At 51.4% G+C, this 21,719-nt stretch overlaps 1 protein-coding gene across 5 annotated transcripts in view; it reads right to left on the minus strand.

Annotated features, from left to right (window-relative positions):
• Positions 1-21,719, minus strand: part of LARGE1 (LARGE xylosyl- and glucuronyltransferase 1) — a 564,622-nt gene that overhangs the window by 391,860 nt on the left and 151,043 nt on the right. For all 5 annotated transcript variants that reach the window (XM_051846591.3, XM_051846590.3, XM_051846588.3 and 2 more), the window contains one exon: positions 17,992-18,179. In XM_051846591.3, coding sequence (XP_051702551.2) covers positions 17,992-18,097 — 106 coding nt within the window. In that variant the 5' untranslated portion in view covers positions 18,098-18,179. The remainder of the gene's footprint in view (positions 1-17,991; positions 18,180-21,719) is intronic.

Below are 21,719 nucleotides of genomic sequence, written 5' to 3' on the forward strand. Positions count from 1 at the left end.
TGGTTCACAGAGGCAGGGCCAGCCTGGGGTGCCCACTCCCCTCCATCCTCCTTCTGTGATGAATCCTCGGGCCTCCCTGCCTCCTTCCTGCCTGGGGCCGCAGGGGGCTCCAGCATCCTTGGTTCACAGCTAATCACAGAAACACGGTGTGGAAAAGGCACCTGCGGCCCGCCATACTTTGGCAAGGCTGGATGGGATTTCACAGACCAAAAATCCCCCAGCTTCCAGCAGAGAAGCGGCCCAGGGTCTAATTCACCCAGCAGCAGTGGCACACAGAGAAGCTGGGAATTTCTATTTGCAGGAGCAGTCCCCGCCCCTGCCTCCCTCGCGTGTGCGCTCTCCTGACTGTGGTCTTCAATTACAACAGCAGCAGCAGCTCAGCCCTGGCTGCAGGAGGCTCAGAGCAGCAGTCAGAGAAGCAAGCTCGCCGAAACGCACCGGCGGAAGCACGTGGCTGGGCGTCCCACGGACACTCGTGAAGCCGCCAGGTTCCACGCGGGCTGCAGAGACGGCAGGGAGAAGAGCAGAAAGAAACCTCGGCTCCTCCCTGAGCCTGGTGAAGACTAACCTCCTCTCCTTCCCGGTGAGATGAGGCGGCTTCATCGTGGCTGTTAATGCAGAGAGCCAAGGACACCTGTGCAGGGAGGTCCAAGAGAGGTGACAGCATCTCCCATGTGGGGGGGGGGGGGTGCAAGTGCACAGAGGGACCCCCGAGCGACGGAAGACCCCGCTGATTCCCGCAAAGCTGAAAAGTGCATGCACAAGCTGCCAGCCGGGCTGCCGGATGATAGGACCGCTGTTCTAGAATTGCCGTGGCCTGGCCTGCCTCCCTCACCTGGCCGGCTTGGCTACACACGCTGCTCTCTCAGACCACATCCGCGATCATTCCGAGATCTCAGCCAGACCTTGCACTTCGCCTGCTCATCACGCCCAGCAAAGGCCCTGACTCCTTTCTCCCTGGCCTGTTCCTCACCGGGCCTCAAGATTCAGCACATGCAGCACCTTGCTCAGCTGCCTCTGCGGCTCCAGGGCCACCAGCCTCCTCCTGCACCCCGTCCTCCTGCTGCACCCCATCCTCCTCCTGCACCCCGTCTTCCTCCTGCACTCCACCCTCCTGCTGCACCCCGTCTTCCTCCCACCCTGACGCTGAAACACGCCTGGGGGCACTTGCTTTCAAACTTTCAGGGAGACATGGAATTAAAGGATAAGCTTACTTTGCTGCAAATTTTTCTGGAACCCAGGTATAGTTTATTCAGGTTACACATTCTCCATGAGGGTTTGAGTGGTCCTTGTCCACTGGGTACACAGTAAGCAAGAGAAACAAGAGGGGGAGGGGGAGGAGTACAGAATCCAAAACCTCTGCCTCCAAGAGGGGAGGGGCGAGGGCAAAGCCACGTAAACACACCAGGGGCCCTTGGCCACACACACTCAGACACTCATGTACGCACATACACTCACATACACACTCAGACACTCATAGACACAGTTACATACACACACAAATACATACAGTCACATACTCTAACACACTCATAGACTCACAGTCACATTCACAAGCACAAATACACATACTCCCTCACAATTCACACACTCATATACTCACATACACACAAGTACACACTCTCTCACACACTCATGTACTCAGTCACAAACACATACTCACAAATACACACACTCTCACAAATATACACACACTCCCTCATAGTCACTCTCAAACATTCATAAAGTCAGGTACATAGTCACACACACAAATACATACACACTCATACAAATACACACTCACACACATGCACATGTACACACATACACAAATGCACTCACTCACTGACACACATATACTCACATACACTCACCCATACATACATCCATACAGATACTGCACACACATATACACATACACTCACGCACATGCTCATACACACTCATATACTCACATACACAGTAACACAGCCTCACACAGACTAATAATCACTCACACACACATACTCACACAAATACACTCTCATATATTCCCACACACACAAATATATGTGTACACACAAATACACTCACACACACCCATACTCATAATCACACTCATACACACCCATATATTCATACACACACATTCCTGCACTCACACATTCATACACACACACTCAGATACACACACACACACACACACACACAGAGGCAAAAGGAGTTAAGGCAACCCAAACCCAATCCCCTGCCATTCCTTCCTCACTGAAGCTGTCAGTGAATTTTCACGTCAAATACACTCACGGTTCCTCCGTCCCCAAATCCCTCGGCATCGGACATCGGGGTCTACAGGTCTGGACCACGTGCAACCGGCACGGGAGAATCCCGAAGGCCCGGCCTGTGCGCAGCAACAGGCTTCATAGGACAAACTGCAGCCATTTCATTAGACACATGAAAAGTGCCAGCTTGGGATCCCTCAGTATCGGACAAGCAGGCATCAGCTGGCATCGGTAGGAAGACTGGCTCGCTGGCATGCCAGCCACACACATGTGCAGCATCACAGCACTAAGCCTCTTTTCACCAGAGTGCAGTCTTGCCGGTAGATCATGCAGTAACAGATACGCCTCCCTCAGGTCGGCTACAAACACAAATTAACAAAGGGTCTGAGACACAAATGTCACCTAACTGCCGAATGCATGCCCAATCCCTACAAAGCACAGCAGGGAGTTTAAAGAGGCCCAAGAGCCAGTCTAATCCCATTCCAGGCACTTAGCGTTTAATAAGAATATAAATATCGACAGAAAAGCCAGCCACGGAAAGATCAAATATGATTCACCTGCACGGGCTGCAAACATCTCCAGTGGAGGGAGACTCCTGAAAGGCCAAGTGTGCTCGAGCCAAGCGTAGAAACACAGGGCCAGCAACCACACCCAGCTCCGCTGGGCTCCCAGTCCCCAGAGCAGCAGTGTTCCGGCGGACGCTGACAGACCACCTGCATGCACCCATGGCTGCAAATTCCAATGAAGCCACAGGCAGGGGCAGGGCAACCAGAGGGCCGCAGGAGAACAGAGACGCTCGGGTGGCATGGCCAGAGGGCCTGGAAGTGCAGCTAGCTGTTAGGGAGCCACAGCACCACAGGCCCACGGCAGCCTTCAGAGAACCAAAGCCCAGGGCCGGGAGGAATGTGCAAGGGAAGGAATAGAGGGGCTGGAGCTGTGGCAAAAAAGTTAAGCTGCCACCTGCTGGTTTGAGTCCTGGCTGCTCTGCTTCCAATCCAGCTCCCTGCTAACGCACCTGGGAAAGCAGCAGAGGATGGTCCACGTGCTTGGGCCCCTGCACCCACGTGGGAGACCCGGAAGAAGCTCCTGACACCTGGCTTCAGTCTGGCAATTTACTGAGTGCTTAATCTACACCAGGTGCCTCCATAAAGTTGTCTCATCAGACCTTTGAATGCAGCTGTAGGGCAGGTAATATGGTTTCTATCTATACATGAGAAAGACTAAAGAGAGGAGCCCATCATCACACAGCACAGAATCGGCTCAGACGGGTTTGAATCTCTGAGAAGCCTGCACCCATTCCAACTCTGCTCTCCTGACATCGCAGGTGGCGGTGCCTCCCGGACGGCAGGGAGAACGCTCAGCACTCACAGGACGCCTTCCGTCGCCTCCCCTCGCCCAGCACGCTTCGGTCCTCTGTGTCTTCCCGAGTGACAACAAGCTCTCTCCCGGGTCCCCAGGATGACTTTTCCAGACTGAGCCCAAGGATCTCCTTCCCCATGAAGTCCGTGTCCAATTTCTGGCCACACTCTGCATTCTCAAGGCGCCAGCTGCACGATTCGACCTCTGGCCTGCTACGCCATCCCCAGCCTCAGGAACACTACCTCATGGGTCTCTGTTCTCTTCTGATCAGTACAGTGCTCACCGAGGAGGAGGAGCTGCACACAGACTACGGGTCCCAGAGGAAGAGAGAGAGGGCAGCAAGAGGCAGTGCACATAGCGGGCAAGGGGCTGGCTGGCTGTGACCCAGGCCCAGTGTCTCAACACCCTGCACTCCCACTTATCTCCACAAGGGGTGGTGCTAGCGCCTACCCATGAGGGATGCTGCAAAAAGGCAATGCAAGCTCACCCAAGACTGCACTTGGCAAAGGTTCTGAGTGTCGGCGCTCACCATCCTTCATCAGGACGCAAGGAGGGGACAGCCTCTGTGCCTGAAAGAGCAGGCAGTTGCACCCTGGAACTAACTGGACAAGAGGAAAAGCCAAGAAATATGCAACGCAAAGGCCTCTCCCTGCTGACGATCAGCCACACAAGCATCCAGGAAGCAATGCAGAGACTGCTGGGGCAGAGGGCAGCCTACAGGGCAAACAGACAACTTCCAGCCCATCACACAGCCACCAGGAAGGGTGTGAGTTAATAGAGAGACCGGTGAGAGCCAGATACGAAAACTGTGTCAATGGCCCCAGAGACTCAACTCAAGTGTTTATCCACAACACAAAATTTAAGCCATAGCTGAGAGGCCCGCCTCTTGCCAGATCTGTCTCCTGCCCCTGCACCTGCCAACCCCGGTGTCCAAAGGAGCTCAGGTTCATTCCTGGACTGTGGATGAGACAAGTCCAGGAACACCGCTGCCCCACGCTGCTCCACCATGAGCCAAGCACAGCATTCTGGGAAGCACAAATCCCAAGTGGGACTCCTTGGAAGGGCAAGGCAAGGCCTTGGCTATCTGTACTGCTCGGGGCAGGCCGGCCCTTGTTAGCCCCTCAAGACGGGGTCCACTCATCATCAGGGCAGAGGCAGCCAGCCCACACTCAGGGAATGCAGGCAGGATAACCCAAGTAAGAGGACTTATCCCAGGGTGGATGCTTTGGACAATCCATTTTCGCAGGATGGGTGGAAGTTGATTCACACGCAGAGAGATGAGCTGCCTGTCCCAATCTGTACAAGACCTAAGCAGGAGGAGAAAGAGGCCAAGAATCACATGCATGAAAGGGTAGAATGAACCCTGGAAAGGCCACCTGACAGCTGGGCTTCAATCACAGCTCTGTGACTTTCTAGTTCTCAAAACTTGAGCACATCATTGAACTCTGGGCCTTGGTTCCCCCACTTATAAAACGGGAATATTGGCCGGCGCCACAGCTCAATAGGCTAATCCTCTACCTTGCGGCGCTGGCACACTGGGTTCTAGTCCCGGTCAGGGCACCGCATTCTGTCCCGGTTGCCCCTCTTCCAGGCCAGCTCTCTGGTATGGCCCGGGAGTGCAGTGGAGGATGGCCCAAGTACTTGGGCCCTGCACCCCATGGGAGACCAGGAAAAGCACCTGGCTCCTGGCTTCAGATCAGCACAGTGCGCCAGCCGCAGCATGCTGCCCGCAGCAGCCACTGGGGGGGGTCAACCAACTGAAAAGGAAGACCTTTCTCTCTCTCTCACTGTCCACTCTGCCTGTCCCAAAAAAAAAAAAAAAAAAAAAAGGGAATAATAAAATCTACTGTAACAGGACAATCAAAACGAGTTAATCAAGTGAAGGATGGGTATTGGGCTGAATGCCTGAGAAATGCTACATAAAGAGTAACTGCTCTCATCTTGGTTCTGATTCTTCAACACCAACTAGGCATCTGCTCTACTCCCCAGGTACTGCACCAAAGACTAAGAAATCAGAGATGAATGAGGAAAGCCGAGTCTCCATCACCCCAGTGGGTGGAATCAGACTGGATAATGACAACAACTGAATCAGCCCTTCTGATGTGCCAGGTGCTTTTCTTACCTACAGATGCCAGTATCCCAGTCTACCTGCGAGCCAGGCCCGCCCAGGCCGCCCCACCAGTACAGCACATCCCACTCCCCTTCCTCATGGAGCCCATGGCCTGGCCACCAGCGCTATTAACTCACCCTGCTTTCTCTTCTTTTGTTGCTTTAGGTGCTTCCACTCAGCAGGGTGTGACTTTGCCCATTAATCATCTCTGCCCCTCCAACGGAAAGGAAGCTCCCTGAGGGGAGGGGATATGCTTGTGTGGTGCACAGCTCTACCCCGGTGCCCCGGAACAGTGCCCGTGTTTGCTGAATGAATGAATAACCTGGACTGATCTGCCTCCCGGCTCTGCAGCTCGGTGACCGCATCTAAAAGGGATCCCTTCCTTCCCTAGTGGGGCTGTGGGAGGATCCCTTAAACAGATGCAAGAAAAGCCTGGTTCACCCTAGCTGCTACCAACAGCAGCTATGTGGCCGCTTTGAGCTGGGACCCACTGTCAGCTCCAGCGCCCCTCACAGGTTCTGGGAAACGGGGCAAGGGGTGCCCTCTGCTGGAGCAAGAAGGCCAAATATCCGGGACCGAAAGGTTGCCAGCATCCCACCAAGGAAAACCATGTTAGCACTGCCAGGTGCTTCCTGCCAACGCAGCTTCCAGCCTGCAACTGTGGGCTCCTGGGCTGACTCTACGGCTTCCTGGAGCACAGGGACCCTCCCCATAGAGGCCTCCAAACCAGCCCTCAGCGGGGCACCACAGGTCCCTTTCCCCAGCCACAAAGGCCCATCAAGCAGCTAGGAGAGGTGGGCGGCCCAGCTGAGAACACATACAACGTTTAACAGGAGGTCTGGGGTGGGGGTGGACTGAGCCACCGCCTGCAACTCAAGCATCCCACATAGGTACTGGTTCGAGTCCTGGCTACTCCACTTCCAATCCAGCTCTCTGCTAATACATCTGAGAAAGTAACAGAAGATGACCCAGGTAACTGAGCCTCTGAGATACATGTGGGAGACCCAGATGAAGCGCCTGGCTCCTGGACTTTAACTGGACCATCCCTGGTCATTGTGGCCATTTGGGGAGTGAACCAGCGGAGGGAAGACCTCTCTCTCTCTCTCTCTCTGCCTCTCCTCTGTGTAATTCTGACTTTCAAATAAATAATCTTTACAAAAATATATGAATAAGAAATAAAGGAAGATCTGGGGATCAGAGACAGGTCACTGCCCAAGGAGGGCCCTGATGTGACAGGGGGCTCCAGATGTGATTCCACTTTACATCAACAGGGGGCACTTTCCGTTCGTTCTTTAAAGCTCTCCCAACAGCTTGCTTACGTGGAGTCATAGTCACTTCAGCTGGAGACATGGCCCCGTGTCCACGACAAGCTGCAGGTGCACTGACGACCTTGGCTCCACTGTGCCTTGGAGCCTCCCTGCCCCTTTCTAATGCCCCTATCCAGGGCTGCAGATGTCTGGAAACACACGAGAGCAATGAGGGAAAGCGGCAGTCACCTGTTTTGCCTTGACTACAGGCTGGGAGTTCCTAACCCAAACTGCTTGGAACGAGAAGGGCTTCCCAATACAGATTTTTGCAGATTTTGGAATACTCGCATATACAGGGTGAGAATCTTAAGGATGGGACCCAAGTCTAAACAAGAAATCCACTTGTTCCACACATACCTTAATGCATAGCTTGAGGGTAATTTTATAACTTTTTTTTAAATAATGTTGTCAATGGTGTGAAACTTTCCATTTGTGGCATCACATGGAGACTGAAAAAGTTTCAGTTTGGAGCCTCTACAGTATATGGGAGTGTTTCAGATGTTCACCTTGTCTTACTACACAATAATGAAACCCTGCGTTACTAAACTGATAAGGAAGAGGCTGACCAGAGCAGCGAATCAAGTGGAGACGGAGACCATCTGGCAAGGAGTTCCAAGCCTCGGGTGGAGGCTGCACTGAGACAGATCCCAGCCCTCTGTGTCTCGGTGGCCTTTTTTTTTGGACCAGGTGGGTGACCTTTTCCATTCCTGCCAGGACATCCTGAATTCTGGGAAAATACGAGAAGGAGAAGAGAAAGGAACACTGCTTGGGTGACTACCATGGCTTAGCAGGTAGACCAGTTAGCCTTTCCAGCAAATGGCTGAGCTACAGATTATGTCTCCTGCTAATGGAAAACAAATAGACCTGCAGGGACGTGAATTACAGCCTGTCTAATCCACTCCGTGATTTAAATAGCACTGCATGTCCTTTGGGGATACGGTCCCCCACCATCCACCCTCACCCTGTGTCAAGTCCTTGGGCTTTATCAGCAAGGTTGGATGCCTGCCTGGATGACTCCTCGCGTCCATTCCTGCTCCTTGCTGTGTGAGTCTATGGCAGAAGCAAAAGCAAATAGCATTAGAGGACTAGCCAAACTTTCTGCTTCCACTGGCTTACGCTAAACCTCCTGGCCACAGAACACGGTTTACCTTCTCGTCCATCGCCTGACTCAGGACTCGTCTTTTCCTTGTTGAGAACTGAAGCACGCTGCCTTGGAAGAGCCAGGTTTCTGTACCTGCAAGTCCTCAGGCGCCTACCACACACAGGACCGTTCCAGAGAGGGCCACTTTCCTATCCTTGCGAGCTGGATGGCCGTGGCCAAACAGATGGACATCTCTGAGCCTCGGCTTCCTCATCTGTACAATGGGACAGTGTGTAGTTGTTTGGAGGGGAATAAATGAGAAAATGTATGAGCCCTAGCCCAGGAGAATAAGACAAAAGGCTCAAAGTCCAACTGAGCCAGACAAGGGCAACAAACAGCATCCGCAGGACAGCACACGCTCTCTCAATTCTGCTCTTTGCAAAACCACAGTGCAGGGATGACAGGGGCGTCACCAGGGATGGATGGAGCCTGTGACAAACGAACACGCACGCGCTGTGCCAAGGGACTGCTCAGCCCCCGCCGATGGCGGCTGGGATGAAACCAGGGCCTGATTTCGCTGAATCGTTGCTTTTTTTAAAAAAAAAAAAAAAAAAGAAAGCCAAAAATTATGACTCCTGCACACAGTCTCCCAATTTTAACCATTAGTGGCAAATTCAAACAGGGCAAAATCAGTGGGGACACTGAACCCAGCACAACTGCAGGTCAGACGCAGCCCATCTTCGACAAGCGATAGAGCAACGATCACTGTCATTTCCATTATGGTGGCAGTTTAGGTAGTGCATTTCCTCTTCATTTCTGTATCTTCCACAATACAGTAATAAAAGGCTCTTTGAGGTGAGCCCTGCGGCACAGTGGGTTACACCACAGCATGGGATGCCCTCATCCCATATCAGCGTGCCAGTTTGAGTCCCAGCTACAGGGACTCTGATTCAGCTCCTTGTTAACGGGCCTGGGAAACAGCAGGTGGCGGCTCAAGCACTTGAGGCCCTGTCACCCACGCTGGGGAAGCAGGCAGAGATCCTGCCTCCTGGCTTTGGCCTGGCCCACACCCAGCTTTTGCATGCCTTTGGGGAGTAAGCCAGCAAATGGAAGATCTATCTCTGACTCACTCATCCTCTCCCTCTCTCCCTCTACTTTTCAAATAATTTATGAATAAATAAAAGAAGGAAGCTTTCCTTCTTTTACAAATATCAGAGCATTATGAAGACACATGTTTAATGACTAGTACAGATACGACTGCGATCTAATGCATCAACATGGGGCAATGATATTGTTTTAATATTAACTGTAGCTATGTCCTTGCTAAAGTGCAGGTGGGAATATTGGTCTGTTACAAGCTGATAAAACCACTCCTTCAGAATTAGGGTTTGGGAGCAAATTTCAGAACCTGAAGCCAGCGCTGTGATCAGTCCCTCATCAGGTGAATCTCTGTCCACACGGTGAGGTGTATCAGGAAGGAAAAAAGGAAATGTGGTTAAATGGAAGTGTTAAACATGGATCCCCAAAGAAAAGCCGCATGTTGAAAAGGCATTTGAATTTCAAAGTTAAACACGGTGACATAGATTCATGAATCCCAAAGGTTAGTAAAATTCTCCTCGCAGAAGAATGTTAAACTCACAAAACCACTTCAAATGCAGCTAGCTACTTATTAAACTACAAGATTTGCACTGCTTTTGAAAAAAAAATACAATAGCATCTACAGGAAAGTGAACAAATCATAGACTGAATATTTGGTGAATTTCACAAGGTAAACACACTTACATAACCACTGGGCATGTTAAAAATTCAATTATTCACAGTACCCAAAGACTCCCTTATGCCGGGTCCCAGTCTTCAGTCCACCTGTCTCCACTGCCTCTCCCTAAGTTAGCTACTATCTAGCTTGCTAAAGGCCAACCTTAATTTTTGCCCATTTTTGAACTTTACATGATTAGAATACCTATTATATTTTGTCTGTCTACTCTGGCTCAAGGCTGCGAGGACCTCCGTTTTCCTGGCTGCATAGTAGCACACTCTTATTTACTGATTTGACTGTTGGGGGGCATTTGTGGTTTGCTGTCTGGCACTGCGGTAAGTAAGGCTGGTCCAAACCTTCCAGTACAAATCTGTGTGCAGGAACATGTGCTTCTCCTTGGTGCACAGCCAGGAGGGAACGGAAGCTCGGGGCCCGTGCTCAGCTTTGTCAGAAATCAGAGTCTTCCAAAGTAGCTACACTAGTGGTGAGCTTTATTTGAAGTTGTCAGAGTTACCTCATTGTCAATATGTCTCTCTGAATCAACTACTCATTCCCTCACCTTTTGTAAAAGAAAAAAGAAAAGCTCAGTAACTGAAATAAAATATAAATGCTAACTGCTTTAAACCCAAGACCTCCCTGTCCCCGCCCACACCCAAAAGCAGTAGTTCTGAGCCTCTTTTCAGAAGACCTTAACCCATCACCATGGGTCACTAATTAAACACCCACAGTAGACAAATTATTATGGCTTAAAATTGTTCAAACAATTCATGCCAATACATCCGAATACAATGCCTTTTATATGTGCTATAACCCTTGCTGAATATTAAAATACCCAGGTAAAAGTAAAGAACTCAAAACTCCTAAGGCGTGACAAGACCAAGATATAAGAAAGTGGGTGGCACAGTATCTCTTCATTCTGTTTCTGGCAGTAAGAAGAGGATGGAGAGGATGCAGGAGAACAGGACAGAACGGGGGAGGCCAAATAAAGTGTGCCCCAAGATGGCCGTGGCGTCCCAAAGCCCGGAACCTGTGAATGTGCCACTTGACGTGGCTACGAGAACTTTGCAGGTGTGAGGAAGTTAGCCTTGAACTGGGACCATGACCCTGGGTGGTCTGGGTAATCCCAGTGTGATCCCAGTGTGATCCCAGCGGGGTTTCCAAGAGGACAGCAGGAGTCAGAGGAGGAGACAGGACCAGGAAGGCAGACCAAGAGGTCGGAGGTTCAGAGGCCTCGGAGGAGGTGGAGGGAGGGGCCAGTACCCAGGAGAACAGGCAGCTTGTGGAGTCCAAAAAAAGGCCAGAGACGGGTTCCTCCCCAGGGCCTCCAGAAGACAGCAGCCCTGCCAACATTTGACCCCCAGAACCGTCAATAAGAAATGTGTGCTTTTTTGAGCCGCTAAACGGGTGGTGATTGGTTACAGCAGCGATAGGTAACTGAGTCTGAGTAGACTCCGGGCTTCCAGGAAGCCAGGTTTCCTGACGCTCCGACTGAGGCTCTTGATTTGAGCTTTTCCAGGAGAGGCAGCCAACTGGTACGTGAGGCCGTGTGCCCCACCCTGGTAGACTGGCCAAGGCTATTTTAAGATCAAAGGCCAGCGGGGTGGAGGGAGGTTGCCAGTGTTTGGCCTAATGGTAAAACAGGTACTGGGACACCCCCGCCCCCCGTCCTGGAGTGGCCCGGTTCAAGTCCCAGCTCTGCTTCAGACTGCAGCTTCCTGAACGTGCAGCACGAGAGGCAGCGGGTGACGCCGGGGTGTCCGTTACCCAGATGGGAGACCCAGGTGGAGCTCGGGGCCCCTGGCTTTGGCTATTACAGGCTAGGAGGAGTGAAACAGCAGTGGGAACTCTCTGTCTCTTGAGTCCAATAAAATCAATAAATAAAGTGTTTAAAAGCTCCTAGGCTGAGAGTATAGGAAAAGCAGATGTCATCTTTACGACCACCTCACAACCCAGTAACATTGCGATGGACTCCAGCACCCTCCCAGGTACGAAGGCCTTAAAGAGATTTTTTTTTTTTTTGCCCAAAGATTAAGAACCACAGGCACCTGCAACCGCATCACGGTCCCGTGGCCTGGGCACCACTGACGCCACTCACTCCGTGTGCACTCTTAGTAAGCTTCTGCTCACATCCAGCACTGGCAGCTATTAAACACTGCTAGGAAACTCCTCATTTTTGAATCATTAAAAAAAAAATCAATATGTCTGCTGTATTATTCTCTTCATGTCAGTTTGCACTTAGCATCCTACATTCTTATACCCCATAATATCCTTATTAAGTGACACACTTGAGCCACTGGCAGGAAGGCAAAATTGGGCTGTGCTGCCACCCCAGGTGCCACAGAACCTGGCCTTAGGGACAGTAATGGCCTAGCCAACGGCTCACCAGCATCTTGGATGGGGTTAGGTCACAAAACTCCTGGCACATTCTCCAGACTGAAGACTGGGAGGTGCGTTTGAGGCTGGAGAATCAGATGTGTCTGGACAAGTCCTCCTTGGATAAGATAAATCCCCCCATCTCCCTTATCCCACAGCACTTGAGCCCCAAGACACCTTCCCCTCCACACTGAGTAAAACAGCAAAGAAACAATTTTAACTTACGGCTCTCTGGCTCCCTCCTAAATGGTCAAGTGTCAGGACCTCATTTCTATCCATTGAGATTTACTGTGGTGTTTCTCAACCACATTCATGCAGGAGGAGTTGGTGTTCATAAGAGCAGCAGGAGGGGCTGGTGCTGCGGTATAGGGGTGAGAGCCGCCGCCCACAGTGCCAGCATCCCATCTGGGCACAAGTTCGAGTCCCGGCTGCTCCACTTCCAATCCAGCTCTCTGCTATGGCCTGGGATAGTAGTAGAAGATGGCCCAAGTGCTTGGGCCCCTACACCCGTGTGGGAGACCCGGAAGAAGCTCCTGGCTCCTAGCTTCAGATCGGCACAGCTCCAGCCGTTGTGGCCATCTGGGGAGTGAACCAGTTGATGGAAGACCTCTCTCTCTCTCTGCCCCAGCCTTTCTGTAACTCTGCCTTCCAAACAGATAAATAAATCTAAGAGAGAAAGAGAGAAAGAGAGAAAGAGAGAAAGAGAGAAAGAGAGAAAGAGAGAGAGAGAGAGAGAGAAAGAAAGAAAGAAAGAAAGAAAGAAAGAGAAAAAGAAAAAGGAAAAAAGTGCAGCAGGAACAGTGAACCAAAGCATTATGACAAAACACAGGCAAGGGCTGAAATCAGTTCCAAAATTAATATCCTAAGCCTGTTCTGACCTGACAGTCTCTGAAGATACTGGCTCTTAAAGAACTCCCACCACAGCCTCACAGGCCTGCCTCCCAGACCAAGGAAGCTCCTGCATCAAGCTGGCTGTGCAGGCTCAAAGGGCGGCCTGTGTGAGCGACTTCCTGAAGGGCTCGCAGCTCAGTCACACCGAAACACCTCTCCCTGACGGGCCACAGAGAACCACATCCCGCAACTAGAACCCACCACGGCCATGAGAAGAGGTGACGCTCGTGGGAAATAACAGGCGTCGTCGCTGTTCAAATGGAGCCGTGGCTGTGCCGAATATGACACAGGGGCGAGATGAACATCCTCACCAAATACAGGGGGGCCCACGGAGCCAGGCTCTCTGCACCGAGAACTCTTCCCTAACACCGGCTCCTGATTCTCTCCGGCAGGAGGAAAGAATGCCCACAGGCTACATTTGGAGGAAGAGTCCGCTCCAGGATCCTTTTTTTTTTTTTTTTAACAGGCAGAGTGGACAGTGAGAGAGAGAGACAGAGAGAAAGGTCTTCCTTTTTGCCGTTGGTTCACCCTCCAATGGCCGCTGCAGGCGGGGCATTGCGCTGATCCAAAGGCAGGAGCCAGGTGCTTCTCCTGGTCTCCCATGTGGGTGCAGGGCCCTAGCACTTGGGCCATCCTTCACTGCACTCCCGGGCCACAGCAGAGAGCTGGCCTGGAAGAGGGGCAACCGGGACAGAATCCAGTGCCCCGACCATGACTAGAACCCGGTGTGCCGGCGCCGCTAGGTGGAGGATTAGCCTAGTGAGCCGCGGTGCCGGCCCCAGGATCCATTTTTAATACCCACTAGCAGTGCGTGTTTGGTTAGACACTGGGAGGGCGGGGATGAATCAGAGTCCCTGTATCAGGAAACTCACAGGTGAGTGCTTAGAAAGACGTCGAACAAGCCGCGTATCACTTGGAGGATGCTGGCCTCAGAAGTCTCCACGTGGGATCAGACATTAGGGGGAAATGACACTGACCAGGAGCGCGGAAGGTGTTTGCTGGGAGGAAGGGTTGTGAGCAGAAGGAACACAACAGCAAAAATTAAGACGCAGGAGAATAGATGTTTACCTAGGGAATTTAACAACTGCACTAGAACCTACGTAAAGGCTGAAATTACTGGGTAAAGGAAGGGGATGAGAAGTTGCCAAAGACCCCAGAATGACAGGGAGGGGTCCAGAGGCCATCCAGGAGGCAGGGAGAGCTGCTGCCACTCACAGCCAGAGAACACCACATCTGTTGGCTCATGCATTCATTCATTCATTCAGCAAACATCAGGGGGCCAACTCCGCTCCAGGCCCCACAGCAGGTGCTAGAGATGGACGCATGAACAGAAGAGAATTACTCCCTTCCCTTGCGGCGCCTGGAAACCAGCGGGGCAGACAGGCGATAATGACGGCAGCAAGAACAAAGAAACGCCAGGAGCATGAAGGGGAAGTGCAAGGACTCTGGGGAAGATGAAGCCGAGGATGCCAGCTGAGGGCCAGGTGCAGACATGGGGTGTTGAGGCCGAGGGTCCCATTCAGCCAGGGGACGAGGGAAAGGGAACAAAGAAAGGGCCCCAGGGAGATGCAATAGCACCCAGGAAGGGCAGAGACCACAAGGGCCATTTACATAGGATCCCAAGGACCCAGTGTGGCCGGGCAGAGGATGTGAGGGGGACATTAGGAGATGGCTCTGTGGCATCATCAAGGCGCCTGGCTCGTCGACGCAGGCGGGAACAGACACGGGAACACGGAGGCTGATCACCAAGGAAGCAGGGCAAAGCCAGCATAGCCGCAGTGGTCAAAGACGGGAAGCAAAAGGTGCAGCCGTAAGAGGCCACGAGCAAACTCAACAGGAGGTGGCACCTGACAGCGGGAAGGCAGCCGACGGGAGAGAGACAATAACCACACCAAGGCTTACCGCTTGGAGGGCTTGCACCTGGGAAGGTTAACCGAGGTGGCAGAGGAAGGCAGGTGGATGGGGAAGAGATGAAGAAGTTGGGTTTAGGAACTCAGTGCTTACAAAACACCCTGTTTAATGTCTTTCACCGATGGTCCCGTGGGCTGCGACAAATGGCTCTGGGAACAGGAATCTGTTTCTCTTCCAGGAGGTAAACTCCACGCCCTACACTCCGATGGTGAGAAGAGAACTGATGCTAACAACCATGGTTCCACACTCAGGAACAAAGCACAACCAGCCTGCTCCCTCTTGCGTTCTACTTCCCATTAACTGGGGAGGGTTCTGCTTGTTTCCAGTTCGCATACACCAAAGGCTTAGAATTCTGAACTTGTCTGTAGAACATGTGTGTCCCAAAGGTGGGCTTCGTTGTGACAACTTCTCTTCTTTGGAAGAAACGAAGGTCTAGAAAGGGGAGCAACTGTGCCCCAAACCAGCCGGCTCCTCTGGCTGAGCTGATGTGAGACCCTGTGACACCTGCCGCTGTCCAGCGCTCACTCAATGCGCCGAGCCGCTGCGTGGACTCAACTTCAGGATGCATGATGCCAGCATCTGCATCTTGGACAGAGTTCCTGGCTCTGCTCTCAGAAGATCGATTGGCATTAAACCAGGGTGGAAAGCAAATGGACTCACATAAAATATGAATAGCATTTCCAAGAATACACGGAGCAACTCTGTGCCTTCTTTTTGGCTTCACTTGTCATGAAACCAAAAACTCAAAGGGGCCGATAAAGGGACTGCAGCGTGTGAAGTGTAACTACAGAGAGGAGGATGTCTCCGCGGGCCCCTCTGGAAAAGCACGGGTGGCTGCAGCCACTGGCAGGGGTCACCTTTTGTCTTCTGATAAAAACCCAGCCAAGTGTCTTGGGGCCTCGGGGTCAGGCAGGTCACCTTGTCCAATTGCCCCGGTGCTCCACACCCTTCTTGGACACTGCACTGCTGTGTGTGCATCTCTCCTACTGAGGCGTTCACTACCTTCTGAGCAGGTCCTCCCAGGGCTGGGCAGGAGGAGCCTCATGATGATGAACTTGACACCGACTCCCTGCCACCACATCCCTCTGCAGATTGAGGGGCCATGGGACCAAGCCTCATCTCTTCAGGTGACAGCCCTTGGACGGCTGGTGCTGTGTTTGGGCGCCCTGAGCCATAGGGTCCCCATTTCTTTTCACACTTTCTTAGGCAACCAGGTTTACATGGGCACTGGCGTCCCCAGGCATCCCCCTACATCTGCTGACTTTTCTAGATTCGTCTTACGGTGCAGAGCCCAGAAACAGGTGCTGCTGTGTTGCAGCTGTGGACTCACTGAGCTGTGGTACATCTGTGGCCTTTGCCATTCTAGCCAGAATGTGTATGTTAACGTACCCACATCACCTAGCCCCTGCCTAATGCCGTATAGAGCTTGGTCCCAAGAGTAGGGCATTTCATTCTTAAACATCACATCCACAGAGAAGACGCTTGTACCCAGTGTCACTTGATGCCATGCATTTTCTCGACCCTCCCAGTTTTCCCATAATTGATAAAGCAAGAAGCGCTCAAACTCAACAATCACAATCACTCCCCTGGCCAGGGCTGCGCCTGGTAGCAAACGGCCTCAAAGCAGCCGTCCCACCACAGGCACAGTCAGTCACACCCTCTCCACACCCTACGATTCATGCTGGGTCTTTCCCCTTTGGGAGTCCACACCATGTTCCTTCAGGGCCACCCCTCCCTCAATCTCACCCCATGTGTTGCAGAACACACTCTGTGACAGGGCACAGAAGACACCAGACTCAAGGTTAGCTAAAAAGAGCAGTTTGGGGATGGGCACTCAGCCAAGCCGTTAAGACCGTAGTCAGGATAATGGTGCCCACCCCCTCTATTACAGCTGTTCCAGCGCAGGTACCCTCTGCCTTCTGTGGTAAGCACTCCTCCATCACCTCTGGGAAATTCTTCATCTTCCCAAGGACCAGCATCAACTCACCTTCCTGTTTCTGATCCCCTTGCCAAAAACCCACGCGCCGTCTACTGCCCTGGCTCCTAATTAAAAGGTAGCCTTGAGCTGTCAATAAAATTATGCAAAAAATAAATGTTTAAAAACACAGTAGTGATTTCCTTGAGACAGATTTTTCACTTTTTTTTTTTAGCTAGTTCAAGTGCAGGGGTGAACAGAGACAGCATGAGCTTCACCACCGCTACTCCCTGCACCCCTGGAGCTTGGAAAGCCATCTTAGAAACACACAATGTCGCACTGCAGCTGAGGTTGCTGGAAGAGCAAATGGCAAGTCTTGTCTGTTCTGTCTGGAGAGTGGCAGGGATGATCATTTGTTTTTCTTAGTGTGGGGAGGGCAATTCTTCACTGCATCCCCAAGACCAGCCCATCAGGATGACTGATCACCTTTCATCCACAGCCCAGGTCTGACAGCTCCAACAAACCTCCCTGCCAGCACCCTGCCTTCCTCCATCAAGACACGCACCGCCAAGTGCAACAATCATCCGTCCACTCACCCATCTTCTCTGCTAGGCTGAGACCGTCCACACCTGTTACACCCTACGCTCAGCACCAGGCTTAGTGCAGCCACCACTCCTCCATGCCCAGACAAAACACCTACTGTGGGAACGGCTGAATGAACACATAGACTAAGAGAGGGAACATCGGGCCCCAGGAACAGCTAAGGACTTCCCCAAGGCCCAACATTTCCCCATTACCGACACGTGGCTCAACTTCACTTGTGCGGCCACCATCATGCGAATGCATCAGGTGCACCTTATCCTGCTCTAGTTTTCCTTCTCACAATACCAACTGCCTCTGACTACCCTTGAAACACTAAGCAAGTCATTTCCTGTGACAAGGCATCCATATCCCATTGTTCTGCAAAATGAAAACTTAGCACCCAACAGCTCTGAGAAGCCTCTTGGAGTCTGTGACAACCAGAGTTCCTCACGTCCCCTCCTTTCCTTACCTTCAAAGCTCCCAGCAAACAAGTAAATCCAGGTGACAGCCGGAATGCAGAGCAGAGTCAAAGAGGCAGCCAGGAATTTCCGTCTCCCTCTGCAGATTCCCAGCATCCTCTCGGAGGTGGCAATCCCTAATCCCAGCGCCGCGTCTCTGTCCGGAGCATGGAGTCCTCGGCCTCCCTCATAATACTTTCTGAAAGGAAGAGCAGAGAGGAAGGGCTGAGTTCTTTCTTAGCACTGGAGATGGATGCGAAAGGCAGAAGACAAACACCTCCTCCAGGGTGCTGAGGGCATTCACCTGCCCTGTGCCTTCTGGTTCCTTTAATCCCAAGAGACGACGGCGCAGCCCTGCAGCCTAGCAAAACTGACACTCAGTAAATATTACAGTCTGAAAAACCTGAAGGAGTCACATACACACACTTTCTAAAAACATTTATTTATTTGAAAGGAATAGTAAAAGAGTATTAGTCCATCCATTGGTTCACTCCCCCAGAGAGCTGCAACCATGGGTCTGGGTCAGGCTGAAGCCAGCAGCCTGGAGCTCCGTCCAGGTCTCCGATGGGGTGGCAGGGACCCACATACGTAAGTTGCTTTCGCAGGCACATTAGCAGGGAGCTGGATCAGAAGCTGAGTAGCTGAAACTTGAACCAGCACTGTAATATGAGATGCTAGCATTACACGTGGTGGTTTGACCCACTGCACCACGATGCCTTACCCCCGCACGCGCACACACACACACATTTTACCAAACAAGTTAGCTTTAAGGCCTGAGCTAATATTCTTGCAGGGCATTTAGTTGGCACCTTTTACATACAAAGCACAAACCAGATGCTGTGTTTAAAAAAAAAAAATGAGAACACAGGTTGGCTTCAAAATGCACACCCGCATCTCCTAACAAACAGGCTGCTAGCCTGAGTGCTGGCTACTCTGCTTCTGATCCAGAGTCATGCTAATGCACCCTGGGAGACAGCAGATGATGGCTCATGTGCTTGGACCCCTGACACCCACGGGGAAGACCCAGCTAGAGTTCCCGGCTCCTGGCTTCTGTCTGGCCCAATCCTTGATATGCAGGCATTTTGGGAATGAACCAGTGGATAGAAATTATCATTGTCTCTATCACTCTGAAAAGAAAAATAAACATAAAAAAAGAACGCATTGTCCCTGAGAGAGACAAAACACCTGTAGGGTCCCCAAGAATGTGACAACTGAGAGGTGCTGAGACCCAGTGAAAAGACAGTCACAGTTGCTGACTGATTCGTGTGTGGTCAAGTTCACAGACGAGCTCCTGTGTTCCAGGCAGAAGAGACTGCAAAAGGCACTTGGGTCAGACTGAAAAGGACACACAAGGGAGAGGAGGCTGGACAGGCCATGGCAGCTACCTGCAGCCACACCCCAGTGACATCTGAAGCCCAACAGCACTCAACAGGGACGGTCTTGAGAGCATCGATCTTCAACATGCAGAAGACATCTGGAAACATCAAAGAGTATCGACAGGAACAAACAGGCAACAGACCAGCAGCCTGGACAGGGGCAATCTGTTGACCATGGCAGAAGACTGCACACTGATATGCTAAAAGATGAAGTCCCAAGCCCACAAACATTCGCCTGAATTTCTGATCAGAAAGGCATGCGACTTACAAAGACACAACGGACATACAGCCCCAACTGACCACTGGGTCTCATCGCTACACACCCCTAACATGATGTCGCTGGCAAAGTCCCCGGAGGCCTCTCCACAGAGCAGAATTCACCTGTTGCAGACGATTCCCGAGGAATGGATGCCCAATGACATGGGTGGCTTGGGTCTCTCTTTCTGTACCCCCAGAGTGCATCCTTCCCTCTCTCAGAACTCACAGGCACCCTGAGGTGGGGGCCTGGATGAGCTGTGACAGTCTCAGAAGGTAGGGACCTACCCCAACTGATCCACTTGGCTTTCCCCAGGACTTAGCATACTGCCTGTCACCCACAAGTGCCTGATAATTGTCTGTAAAAAGAATAAATGGAGGGGCCAGCACTGTGGCATAGTGGGTAAAGCTGATGCCTGCAGTGCCTGCATCCCATCTGGGGTGCTGGTATAAGTCCCGGCTGCTCCACTTCTGATCCAGCTCTCTGCTCTGGCCTGAGAAAGCTGTAGAAGATGGCCCAAGTCCTTGGGCCCCTGTACCCTCATGGGAGACCCAGAGGAAGTTCCAGGCTCCTGGCTTTTCTGGGCATTGCAGCCATTTCGGGAGTGAACCAGCAGATAAAAAACCCCTCTCTTGCCTCTCTGCCTCTCAGTAAAAACTCTGCTTTTCAAATCAATAAATAAATCTTAAAAAAAAAAAAAAGAATAAATGGAATCAGAGTCTAACCAAAGGCGACCCTCTGGGGCTTCAGGAGTTTGCATTCTGCAAGTTGCTGGCAGTAAACACCTAACGGAGCCCATCTCAACTATCAGGGCTGGGCTCTCTTCGGTGACTGCTCTGACAGGATGTTCTAAGTGGCCTTCTTCTCAAACAGTTCTAAGACCACAGGGCTGCAGGGTGTGGGCTAGAAGTAAAACAGAAAAAGCAAAATCCTGCTGAACAGAGTGTTCAACTGAGAACAGTGTCATCCCCACCACCCCCACCCCCACCCCCACATCTCTACACACTGAAGACCAAGCCCCGGGAACCTTTCAGGGGAAGGGAGTGTCGGGGAGGGAGAGAAGGCTGTGCAGTTCCGCACATCTGGGTTCAAATCCAGGTGCTGCACTGACTGTGACCTGGCCATGCCCCGCCTCCAGGGAAGTCTCCTGTCATTCACCTGGAAATAGAAGCAATGCCTTCTATCTTGAAGGGTTATACGGCTCAAATGAGAGAGGCCTTGAGTGAGTGATCAGCAAAGATTTATCAGGTTCATTTCAGAGGTGATGGCCATCTTGAGCACACCCTTACTTACCCTGCTGTCTCTCCCCATGCCCACACTCCCACACTCTCCCGCCCCGCAAGGTTGGGCAGAAACAGGTTCCAACAAAGAAGCAGCAACTGACAAACCAAATGGGTGACTGAAACCTGCAGGATCCACCTATTCTATTCTTCATCACATTAAAAATCTAGATTTTTTTTTACAGTTCATTTATAATAGTCAAGACAACCAACAATAAGCACCTGTGGTTTTTTTTTCCCCATACATCTGCTTGTATAATTCTCAACATCACCTACAAGTTAAGTACTATTTTTCGTTTCCACTGTGGAGATGAGAAAACTCAAGTCTAGATTCACTCATTAACTGCCCAAAGGTTCCGCATTTAGGAAGAGGCAACACCCCAGGCTCTGCTCTCCCTGTTAACGAATTCTAGCAATGTCTGCCAAAGGCCATCCTTCTTTTGATCTAACCTGTTTCATCCTGAATCCTATGCTTATTTCATTCCAAGGATCAATTATGTTGTAACAGGTCTCCTTCTTCCCCTAACAGTGCCCCACCCCCACCTCCAAATACAATGACAGAAGTTGGAAAGCTACAAACAGGTTTAGACTTCAGGGGAAAGTCGGATAGAAACTGAACTCAACTGGCATTAATATTTAAATAATATTTTTAAAACGCTTTAAAATGCTTATTCTTCCCTCTCTCCACCTGCAGAAGTTAATTCCAACTTGGGTAATTTGTACAAAGCTTTAAAACAGTGGAGGGTGGTTTACCTTTTATGATAACATTGGCATCGGAAATTAAACCCAGCAGGTAAAAAATATTCCTTCATGGATTTGACTTTTAA

The sequence above is a fragment of the Oryctolagus cuniculus genome, chromosome 11 (genome assembly GCF_051225735.1).
Source record: "Oryctolagus cuniculus isolate XC-2025 breed Fujian yellow rabbit chromosome 11, ASM5122573v1, whole genome shotgun sequence".
In the NCBI taxonomy this organism is placed as follows: Eukaryota; Metazoa; Chordata; class Mammalia; order Lagomorpha; family Leporidae; genus Oryctolagus; species Oryctolagus cuniculus.